Source organism: Daktulosphaira vitifoliae, unplaced genomic scaffold (genome assembly GCF_025091365.1).
Source record: "Daktulosphaira vitifoliae isolate Bord-2020 unplaced genomic scaffold, ASM2509136v1 Scaffold_1, whole genome shotgun sequence".
In the NCBI taxonomy this organism is placed as follows: domain Eukaryota; kingdom Metazoa; phylum Arthropoda; class Insecta; order Hemiptera; family Phylloxeridae; genus Daktulosphaira; species Daktulosphaira vitifoliae.
In genome coordinates, this window is record NW_026099572.1 from 13832512 (window position 1) to 13845055 (window position 12544).

Genomic DNA, 12544 nt, shown 5'->3' on the forward strand with positions numbered 1-12544 from the left:
TATTATAATAATAATAGATAATTATGATTAAATTAGTGTGTCGTAAATTATTATTGCTATCTTACTTGTCATATCTTGGTCGATAACAATTAGTGTATATTACACTATAGAAAAATAGTGACTTCTGTATTGAAAACATTAAAACAACAATAGAAATTTAGTCCAAAATTATTTAACTTTAACAAGCTGTAACAGACGAACGGTTGATCGGAAAAAAAAATTGTAAGTGCAAAGTTGTTTGTATTTTAATGTTCAATCATAATAACAAATTCAAAATAGGGGTTCCCATTTAAGAAAATGCAAATTTATGTTTTTTAACCTTGAAGGGATCAAAAAAATGATGTTTTTACTACATATTATTATAGAGTTTTTTGAATCAAAAAATATTTTCCTTACCAAAAATTAAAAATGTTCAATAGTTACCGAGAAAATGAGTGTCTTATCCTTAATGAATCACCCTGTATATCTTAAATTATAGGTAATGTAATATACTTTATTATGAAAAAAAAATTTTCGGACTTTATTTTGTCTTCACAGAGAAAATAGAAATCAAAGTTAATAAAAAAATACGATTTTAGTAAAATAATTCTTTTTTATATTTTTAACTTAATAATGTTATAAATTTTTAGAAAATATATGGATCAATAAATTTTTTTTTTTATAGATGCTTGATGTCTGTTGGATACGCATCACGAGAGGGCATTTTCTTAATTTTTTTATTATGACTGATAACGCCACTCGCACTACCACCACCGGTTGTGTGAGAAATTCATTATGTCAGATGATTACGTACGCGATCGATATATGATATCGATGTGAAAATCTTTTGAGTCGTAGTGTATATGATGCTGTTACTATTTTGGCCCTTGTCAAAGTGTTCCATGAGGCCTTTTTCGTACATAATAGTTTTATTATAATATTATTATAATATTTTTAACTTAACTTTTGAAAGTGTTCCGGAAAGTCTGACACTTTTATGTATATATCTTATATTAAAAAAAATGTAAAATACTTTTTTATATAAAAAAAAAAATTTGGTCTTCATTTTGTCTTCAAGGTGAAAATAATTACCGAATGCTATTCTGTGCAAATTCTCGATTTTATATTTAACATTTTTAACTTTAAATGTTATAAATTAATGAAAAGTGTATGGTACAATACAATATTTTTATGAGAAACTATATTTATACCCCTTTTTCATTCAACATACTTTTTTTTATAATAACATCATTTCCCTTTATATATTTATTCATATATTACACTTATAAATCATAAAACTTGTAATTAAAATATAAATAAGGAAATAGGAGATCATGTAGCTTTTGGAATAATCCACCAATTTTTTAAAATTAAACACTATCTAAAGATTTGCTTCGAAGCGTTTTTTTTTTTATAGTCATTTTAATCACTGTCAGATATCATAATACTTGATCTAACTATGCCACCTCACCACTGTGTCACGCCCCCATGTGCTGGTTTTTTTTTTTAAATGAAACCATTATCTGGTATATATTTATATATTATAAATAATATATTCTAATACAAAATATTACTTTATCATTTTTTATTATTTCCACGTAAAATAACAATATTAAATTATTAAATATAATTTTTATACTATATTTAATTTCTACAAAAAATATTATTCATGAATTGTACTTTTAAATCTAAAAACTACTAATGAGCATATAGTTAAGGAAATTTCTTAGAATTAAACACTATCTACAGATTTACATCGAAGTGTTTCTTATGATATTTATTTTAATCAATGTCAGATATTATTTATAATTATTTCAACTATCCCACGTTCATTCTGTGCTGTGACACCACTGTGCTATCGTTTCTTTATTTATTTTTTTTTTTTTTAACACTTTTAGTTACATATTATTCTTAAATTATTAGCTATGTAATACTTTTTAAGTTCATCCTTTAGGCCTTGAAAAGCGTCAACCTTAATTTTTTAATAAGATTACATATATTGAATATAATAAAATGTTTTAGATTTTATTTTAAGATATCTGACAGTTATTAAATTCACTATCATAAGAAACGCTTCAGTTCAAATATTTCGATTGTTTAATTTTAAGAAATTTATAGATAATTCCAAAAGCATTCTGTTTCATTATTTATATCCTGATTACTGATAGATATAAATATCTTTTATAGCAATTAAATATAGTATGAAATTGATTTTTAATAATTTAGTATTGTAATTTTTACGGAGAAATTATAAAGTAGTTATTATTTTTATATACAATACGTATAAAAATTGAAGGCTATTTTTTCAAAACAAATATTTTATTATTATTACTTATAAATAAAATTATTGGTTAACAAAGATTCTCATATGAGGCTAAAATATACTTTTCTAAACCCATTTTATACCAATATCAAGTCTGCAATTAGAGTTTTGCATATGGACTAAATAATTTATATAACAAATATTTATGATTGATTATTAGGTTACGTATGAATAAACAATAAATATATTTTAATTAAAAAATATATATATAACAATCACAATGTATTATGTGCAGTGTATCAATATAAATAATTATTAAATATTTAAAAAATCATTAACTTTTGAATATTTTAATTGTGGAATATATTTAAAATTATGATTAAAAAAATGTTTCATTATAGTAATATGATATTACTATGTAATCCAATATAAAAACGATATTTATAATTCTATTATTTATGGAGATATTTAAAAGTTATTTTGAAGTTGCCAATTTTTACAGTAGTGTAATTTTGAGTTATTTGTCTAAATTTGTAAATTCAGGAGATTTTGCCAATTTTTGGTGACTATAAGTTTATTTATATTAAAATCTTGCTCTTTTGAATTATAATTGGTCTTTTGAAAACTGAGAAAATTAATAACAAACACAAAAAAAAAACCAGTATTAAAATAATTTTAATATAAATATCAAATTTCTTCTCACAAGGAGAGATTATAGTGATGTGGTCATTGAAATTCATTGATGTTATTTAATCTAAATGAGATAAAAATCAAAAAAAATTTAATTTTTTTAGAAAAGAATTAAGAAATAATTGCGACAAAGGTTAATTTGATTTGCGGGGTTAGAACATTGTACCTCAAGTATGCACGAGTATACTCGACGCATCAAACCCTTGTGTATATATTTTAAAAATTGAACATGTTTTAGCATGTTTTTTAACTATGACATTCATTTGCATATCGAAGACAAATCGTCAGAATAATTTTTTTTTTATTTATAGTACATAATATAAGCTTTTATTTGACATAGTTTAAACAACGCAATATTTCCGGAAAATGTTCAAATTTTGAAAAAGTTAAATTATTGTGCAAAAATTTCTATTTTCAATCCCCTCCAATGGGCATGTAAAAAGTCACATTAAATATATATTTATATAAAATAAAATGGAAATATTTAAGATTTTAATGTAAAAAGAAATTATTTTTTTTCGTTAATTTTGATAATGTTATGGCAGTTTTCAGAAAAAAATCTCAAAATTTACATTTTTTTCGATATTTCTCCCATTTACAGGGAATGAGTGAAATTTTTTCCATTTTAATTCTTTATTTGACGTATCATTGAAAGAAATCGGTCCGGTGAAAGCTGAGAAAAGTGGCAACAGACACAAAATAACAAAAAACCTAGTAAAATTAATACCTTCTCAGCTTTGCATAGAATCTAAAAAATTATAGTTAAGATATTACAAAGAATCTATCGTAGTTCCGAGCTTTTATCACTATTTTCAGAAGAATAATTATACTTTAATGCATTTTAATAATATTTTATAATAGGTAAAACAACACGCGTGAAATTAATTATTTTTGTAAAAAAATATTTTTGATATTGTATTAATTAAAAGCATGTTCATCGTAATCAAAATCCATTACTGCAGCACCACATTCAGGACAAACGGAAATGTTTTTTCTGATTAGGTCTGCACATAATTCACAATACTTGTGTTTGCAGTTTAGTGATATCCTACAAGTTGCTAGATTACCACCACAATCGCTAGGACAAACTTCATAACTTGAATTATTGCGGATGTTGTCTGATATACAGTTGTCTGCTACATTAAAACATAGAAAGTTTATTAAAATAAAAAAAAATTATTTAATAATAATTAAGATATAACCAATAAACAATTATGTTTTTAAGTTATCATAAATATTAAATGCTTACTATCAGCTACTATCATATCTATAAAAAAAAAACAAATGTTTCAGTTATCAACAAATTGTTAAGGGTAAAAATTAGCATTATGGGAAATATTTAAAGGACATATTTCTCCTAGAAAATAAAGTATTATTCTTGAGCTATTAACTGTGTAATACTTTTTAAGTTCATCCCTTATACCTTGTAAGGGTGTCAACATTGTTTTTTTAAATGGGAACACATATTTTAAATTTAATAAAATTTTTGAATTTTTAATTTAATAGTAAATGGCATTTGAATTTTTAATATAACTTTATTCGTTTATTAGATATAAACATAAAAAGTTTTAATTTTTTTAGTTAATGTCACGTATAATACACAAGGGCTTACAAATATAGATAGCTAATTGGTTTTTTATGACATTTCTGTCACAATCACGGATTGTTTATTATCAATTATTACTATCAATAGATATACTTATTATATTTTAAGTTAGTGTATTTATGATCTCTCAACAATGCACCTTACTACCATTGATAACAATGCTGTGTACCTGCGAATATTGATGTAATAAATAACCATTTAGCTACCTGTATTTGTAATCCCTTGTGTATTATATATGTATATTTACTCAAAAATTTGAAACGTTTTATGTTTATATCTAGTAAAGTTATATTAAAAATTCAAATGCCATTTACTATTAAATTAAAAATTCAAAAATTTTATTAAGTCTAAAATATGTGTTCCCATTAAAAAAAGACAATTTTGATACCCTTACAAGGCATAGAAGATGAACTTAAAAAGTATTACACAGTTAATAGCTCAAAAATAATGTGTAACTAAAGATAATTTTAAAAAAATGTTTTAATTATATTTATTCTGTAAATAATTCAGTAGTTTATGATAAAATAATCACTCTGTATATAATATATAATATATCATTATTATTTAAAATAAAACTAATATTACTATCCGTTGTGTTTTAATTTTAAAGTATATGTTAATGATTATATTACATTAGCTTTGTATCTCAAAAAATTTTTTTTCTACAGTGTATTTTTAAAAAAATGTTTAATAACTAAAAAAAAAAGGGTTTGTCCTCCCTGGTAGTTACAAATGACAAATAATTAACATAGTCGTAATTTGTAAAAGTTTTCTGTCTTGATCACCCTAAATATAAAATTATAATAATTTGTCATATAAAATATTTTTACGAAAAAAATAATTCAAATTATATCTCTTAACTTTTTTTGATTTTTGACGACATAATAAAGATCGTTTAATTACACTGTGTTGCTAGCCTTTTAATCAAAATAATTTTTTCAGATTTTTATTTTTATTTGACTTATAATTATTTAACTTATCATATATATATAGATATATAATATTATGATTCTGATATTGTTAAAAAAAAAATTGTTTTGATTTCTATATCGATATATTATGTAAATATAATATTTTTATGTTTTCGATTTAGATAATTTATATTGATTTATATCTATTATTGTTTTTACTAATAAATTTATTTAGTTTCAATTGTGCCAAATTAAAAGTACCCTTATTTTGTAAAGTTATTTATTATAGCCACTCTTATAAAGAATTTATAGTTTTAGTATTGCAAATTGTTATCATAACTAATTAATTTCTCGATAAGTGACTGTAGTATTTATTATTTCAGAGAATTTTAGAACCACTTGTAAACCCGCTTTATTTCTAATGTCATTAAATTGTTAAAAGATAAAACATATATATAGATTTCTAGAGAGGAATATACACCATTTAATACAAACCCATATTATTACTATAATTATGTTCTATGCTATTGCTAATAAAACACGTTTTATTAACAATTTAAAAAATAGTTATTGAAAAAACAATATCTTCTCAGAAACGGATATTGAACTCGTAAAAAAAAGTGATATCACAATAAAACACTTTGCCTGCAGTTACATTTAAAAAACGGCTAAATAAAAATAAAAAAATAGTCATCAGATATAACGTATGTAGTTAGTGTTCAGCATCATAAGTTGTGATATCTTTTGTTTTGCTAGATAAAATTTTTGATTTACTTGGCTAGAGCAAAGAATATTTTATAAACGGTTGTTATAGTATTAATACTTTTTAAAATAGCGAATAGAGTGCAAAATTACACAGTTTACTAAATTAGTATATAATACAAAAAATATTGTATTATTATAATGATGCATAATTATGTATCAATAAATTTGTAAATACTGAAAATACCTCACATTTTTTTTAGATACGGTTATAGCAATTGTTAGAAAATTGTATTTGCTCTTACCAAGTAAATTGAACATTTTACTTAGCGTCACAAATTATATCATAACTTTATGATCCTGATCGCTTTAAGATGCCTAATCATTGGTGATGGTTTTTTTTACTATGCCGTTTTTTTACTCGTAACTACAAAAAGTTTTTGTTTGATATTACTATAACGCTGATTTAGAGAAGATCATCTTTTAACTACAAATTAATACTTACTTATTTCATCTTGACTCAAGCCCATTCCTAATATGAAAATAGTAATAAATATAATAATTTTAGAATGTATAATGTATTTTTGCTGATATAATTTAATAAATTCATAATAATTTAATTATTATTCAGTGCCTAAATATTTTTTAATAATATAAAACAAATAATTAAAAAAGTTAAATATTATTTTTAAAATAATAAAAAAAGTTTAGTAATATATAAGTAATCCTAGCAAAGATGGAGATTTTTACTCATTTAAAATAATTAATATAAGAACTAAAGACGAATTAATTTTTTTTTTGTCAGCACTTTAAAAATTATATTTGATTAAAAAAAAGTATAAAAAATATTATTTTTTTGAAAAAATATTAAAGCATCATTAAGATATAATTTTTAAATTAAAAAAAAAAACATAATGATTTGAGGTAGCAAACGTGCATTTAATTTGAATTCAAAACTGATAAGTTTTATTTTAAAGCAAAACTTACTAATATATTAACGAGCTTATTGAACTTTACAAAAAAAATCTTAATCATTTTAAATAATTGGGTTAATAATCAATGATTCAATTAATGTAGAGTTTTATTTGTAATATTGTGATTGGTAATTTATATGAATGCTCACCCGTTAGATCACTTATTAATTTTTCCTCTAGTCATAAAAAAACATTCAATATAATATAATGTACGCATTATAATACATTCCATAAAATATTTTTGTATACTTAATATTATTTTATAAAACCAGTGACATTTTCAATTCATAATTGTTTTATTGTTAAAAAACGAATTTCAATGATGTGACTTCGATATCAATTTTGTTGACATCAAAGTTTATTTATTTTTCAACACTGGCTAACATTCAATTAAATTTTATAAAAAAAAATAGTGGATCGGTAACAAGCTAAAAACGATTATTCTTTGATCCAAGATATTTGTTATGTTTTTTCATTACTATCTAATAAAAGTATACATTTCATGTATAAGGTTTCTTTAAAGATTTTAACTTGACTTTTAAATTCAAATTTATGTGTTCATTATACATGTATAATTTTTACATTGCTTTTTAAATACTCACTTCTCTCTTCTGAAGTAGTATTGTGGAAATCTACATAAAAATATAATTATTAATAAACAATTATACTAAAAGTTATAAAACAGTTGTTTCATATTATTTAAAGGGTATATTTTATTAGCAAAATAAACATTTGTATTTTTTAATTATTAAAACTATGACTAAATAATAATACACTTTAAACATGTTAAAAATTTGTCATGTTTTCCACTTCTTAGTTGAAAAATGGATATTTTTAAGGTATCCCACATGAATTTTCAAAATATTATAATATAACAGTTATTTTTCTTTATTGTAGACTAAACAACCTATAATATATATATATATATATATATATTAATTAATATTTATTAGCATGAAAAATTATCAATAGTTTTATTAATTTTATAATACATGATAATGGGATTTTAAGGATTATACAGCAGTTTTGTTAATTGATATATATTGAATGATTCACAATTTATTTCAAATAGTTATGATATCTAATATGTTGAAATTTAAAATCATATTTTATTAATATATAGTTTTTAATATTGTTAGAGAAATATTGTGGTGCGGGTACAAATGAAATGTTAAATACATTTTAGGCGTAAGTTATGCTTTAGATGTATTCAGGAAAAATATAGAATATGATTTTTCTGAATTTGCATTGTTGATTTATAAATATTTCCAAAATATTAAATTTTTAATTGAATATTTGGTAATGATATTAATATAACATATTAAATAAATTATATATAATAGAATATAACAACGAAAAAAATGAATGTCGGAGAGGGATCAGCAATGTAAGGTTGAAGAATGTCTACAAATGTCAAGTAAAACTTTTCATGAAATTTAATAGTTAATAAAATAAAAGTTTTTATTTTATTTATTTAGTAACAAGTTATGATACTTTTCCAAAAAAAATTTTAGTAACTAGTTTTTGTAAATTTATCATTATTATGATAGTATCATAGAGATCCATGCTATTATACCCACAGATATTAGAAAAATAGCTGAATGATTTATAAAGTGCAATATTAAATATANTAAATATCTACTTAAATGCTTCATTTAATATAATTTTAAATATATTAAATAATTACTGTTCTATTTTATTATTTATTTTTGATAAATTTAAATGGATAAATTTTCTAGGATTATTTAACCATATTATATCTTATACTGAAAATGTATAGGAAACATTTTGATAAGGCATAGATTCTGTTAGTTAGGTGAATTTGATTACTTTGTATTTTCTGGTATAAATCAATTAACAACTAGAACTGAACACATTTTTTCCAATCTGTAATCCTAATTAAATTTATTCAATTCACATGAATTAAATAAAAAATATGTATTGAATCCATCAATCTGAACAATGGATTGAATCGGGTTATGGATTTGTGATTAAATTTGTCAAAACTATTGACATTATATAAAATATGCAATATGACATAAATTTAGTATTAATAAATTAACTAAAGATATTAGGTAGTTGATGTTCATGTTGTATTACAAAATTTTACGAACTAACAAATTCAATAAATGATCTTAATTAACATAATCCGTATTAAATTAGTGATCTAGATTTATTCCATAATCTGTATTAAATTCATGATCCGAGTTCAATTTGTAAACCATATTATTTCGATTGACGGCATTTATTCAATTTATATCAACATGGATACAAATCGATTGGAATTTCTTGCACAGCCCTAGTTACAACCTTTTAGTAAAACAAGGAATTCTCCCCTAATTTGAACCTGGGCAGCCCATTTTAAGCCAAAAACGTTTAGAAGTGTTTTTATAAAAAAACATTTAGAGCTCTATCAATTTTAGTCAAAAAACTATTAAATTGAGAATACGACAGTATTACAACCCAAACTAAAATTCTGAGCACGCCTATGTTGATCGTAATATTCACTCATATTACTTTTAAATAATTCTTAAAATGTTAAAATATAAATTATAAGAAATGTACAGTGTCACAAAATTGTATTATGTACCAAAAATCATAAAAATGCTTTGTAATTTAAATATATAAATTTTAATGTAATAGTTATCTAAGTCATGATTACCGTGTAATAAAATAATAGTAATAAAACAATCTAAAGAGGCAGTACGACATTCGAGATTACCAAAAAAATAAGAGATGGGGACTATCAACTATATAAAGTAAAAAGGCTAAGGTAGCACACGATCACCCTTTCTCTTCTATTCTCGCCTTTTAATTATTGAGTAAAGCAGAATAACGTAGCACAGTATGGAACATAGCAGTGTAGTTAGCTAGTCACTTAGCTATTTAATCAACACAGTGAAAAATGAGTAAGGAACAATCTCGACTGCTGTACGCTTCCTGACACTTACAAATCTCATTTCGACGTTCAAATTATTTCTACCCGACTAAAAATTATTTTATGAGTCTAAATAAGGACAACGAAAAGTAAGTCGATTTTATTAACCCTTATTAACACATTTTAGTGGCTAGAAGAATACTGATCCTTTTTTAAATAATAAGGTTTTATGAGTATTCAAAAATCATTAATATAACAGTGATTAACCCAACAATATTGTAAGAATATGCGGTATACACACATTTTAAAAGTCTTGGGAGCGAGGCGTTCGTACTGCTACAGGCGCCACTATAAGCAAAAGAAATTCTTGGAGCGAGATGACCGTGCTGACTCCATTAGAGGAACAAGCCCCTGAAACTGGGACTTGTGTAAACGCACATGCCACTCGGGGTTTTTTAACATACATAAAACCGTATACTTATAATAACGTATACTAACACATCAATAGAATAATTTTATACATTATTTATATTAATAACCTTATTATTTTTGAACCCCCGATGAAATATTATAATTAATTATATGTAGTAATTCACTCGTGCTCTACCGCATCTAACCCTTTTACATAAGAACATTATTTTTACATCCTTAATCCTTTTTTTCTTATTGTAATATTTTGAATTACTAAATAATTTGATATTTATTATGAAAAATACCAAACAATATTGTAATTTGTAAAATTCCTTAAGTAAAATAACTCATTTTTAGTTCAATATTTAAATTCTTGCTTACTTAACATTTCTTCAGTCGGGTTAAAGTCTGAAACATAAAATATTTTCCTATATTATTTAAATAACAATAGAAATCATATGTATTCATTTTGTTCATTAATCATTTTTTACAAAATTATATCTTTAAATATAATATTAATAAGTGTTATCAATATTATTATATACATAAATACTTACTATTTATATAATAACTATTTACTTTTTAAATAATTATTTAAGTTTCAACATATTTGAAGCTCTACGTTGTTAATTTATACGTATAAATATAGTATTTAGCTTCGACGCGAAGCTGAGAAGATAATGGTTTTACTATGATGTGTTTTTAGTTTTTTTTGTCTGAGAAAATGGCTACCGAATGATATTTTTGTGTGAATATTCTTGATTTATTTATATTTTACATTTTTAACTTTATAATGCTATAGCTTATTGAAAATTGTATGGGTCAATACAATTTTTTTATGAGAAATAATATTTATATCCCTCTAAATCTCCCTATGTCACCAATGTACCGCGACCCGCTGTGCTGGATTTTTTCAATTATTACTATTACACAAGTGTCGATATTTGGTAAAGCAAACCATATACTATCCTTCTTAAATTAACCCAACCACAAGTAAGACAGACCAAGTTTTTGTATCCCTAAGGAATCGCTGAGGGATAAACAAAGCATTATAACTATAAAGTCAATAATATTTATTGAAAAATATATTTAACATTTTCAATTTAAAATTTGTACATAGAAGAAATATTGCCCTTTTTAATATTGTTCAAATGTATTTTATAAATAAAATCTATTGTAACATTTTGATAATTTATAAATAAAGTTCCTATGTATCTTACTTACATGAGCCAATGTAATTTAGTACATCGTTTCCCATATTAGCTAAATTATTTAAAATTGGATTTTGTGGCCGTCGATTATCTAAATATATTATACGATAATCTTGTGGAGATCCGTTTAGATCATCAGCTTAAAAAAAGAAATATATATAACAATAATTTTTTTTTTTAAGTTACTAAAAAATAGATAACTTACGATGTAAACCATTTGGATGGAAGGGAAAGACTGGACCAATCATAGGATATTGACCGTTAGGACCTATAATTATAAAAAAAATAATAATTGATTCTTATATTTATATGCGTATACAACATATCTTAAAACCATGGACCAACTTGAAAATGTAATCTTTTCACTCGTCTTAATTATAGAATTTTTATTTACCACAAAACCAAGACAGTTTTGTCTCAAATTTAGTTTTGTGTACAATATTATAACAACTAAATTATAATTTGTATATTTAAAAATAAGATTAACCAAATTTAAATGAACTTGTATAAACGTAACTCCTGAATTAAGAGTTTTTGGAATCAACATTTTTCTTTAAAACTTATCTATAAAATGGTTTTGCTCAAATCTTAAAAAAAATTTTAGTAAAAAAATTAATTTAAAAAATATTTTCTGTAATTGTGAATAATAACATAAAACATATATTAAATACAGTTCTATATTGTAAAAATTTATTTAAAAAAAAACCGAGCACAGGGGGATCGCGGCACAGTGGTGACGTGACATAATTGGATCAAGTTTAATAATATATGACAGTGATTAAAATCACTATCAAAAAAAAACGCTTCGATGCAAATCTTTAGATAGTTTTTAATTTTAAAAAATTGGTGGATTATTCCAAAAGCTATATGATCTGCTAGTTCCTTATTAATATCCTAATTAAAATAAAGTATGTCGTAT

At 23.0% G+C, this 12544-nt stretch overlaps 1 protein-coding gene across 2 annotated transcripts in view; it reads right to left on the reverse strand.

Moving 5' to 3' along the window:
• Nucleotides 1–2313: 2313 nt before the first annotated feature.
• Nucleotides 2314–12544, reverse strand: part of LOC126907305 (uncharacterized) — a 34663-nt gene continuing 24432 nt past the window's right edge. For both annotated transcript variants that reach the window (XM_050688492.1, XM_050688486.1), the window contains 8 exons: nt 11831–11893; nt 11639–11764; nt 10796–10822; nt 7728–7757; nt 7275–7301; nt 6657–6683; nt 4182–4199; nt 2314–4068 (listed from right to left, as the gene is read on the reverse strand). In XM_050688492.1, the coding sequence (XP_050544449.1) occupies nt 3851–4068; nt 4182–4199; nt 6657–6683; nt 7275–7301; nt 7728–7757; nt 10796–10822; nt 11639–11764; nt 11831–11893 (536 nt within the window). In that variant the 3' untranslated portion in view covers nt 2314–3850. The remainder of the gene's footprint in view (nt 4069–4181; nt 4200–6656; nt 6684–7274; nt 7302–7727; nt 7758–10795; nt 10823–11638; nt 11765–11830; nt 11894–12544) is intronic.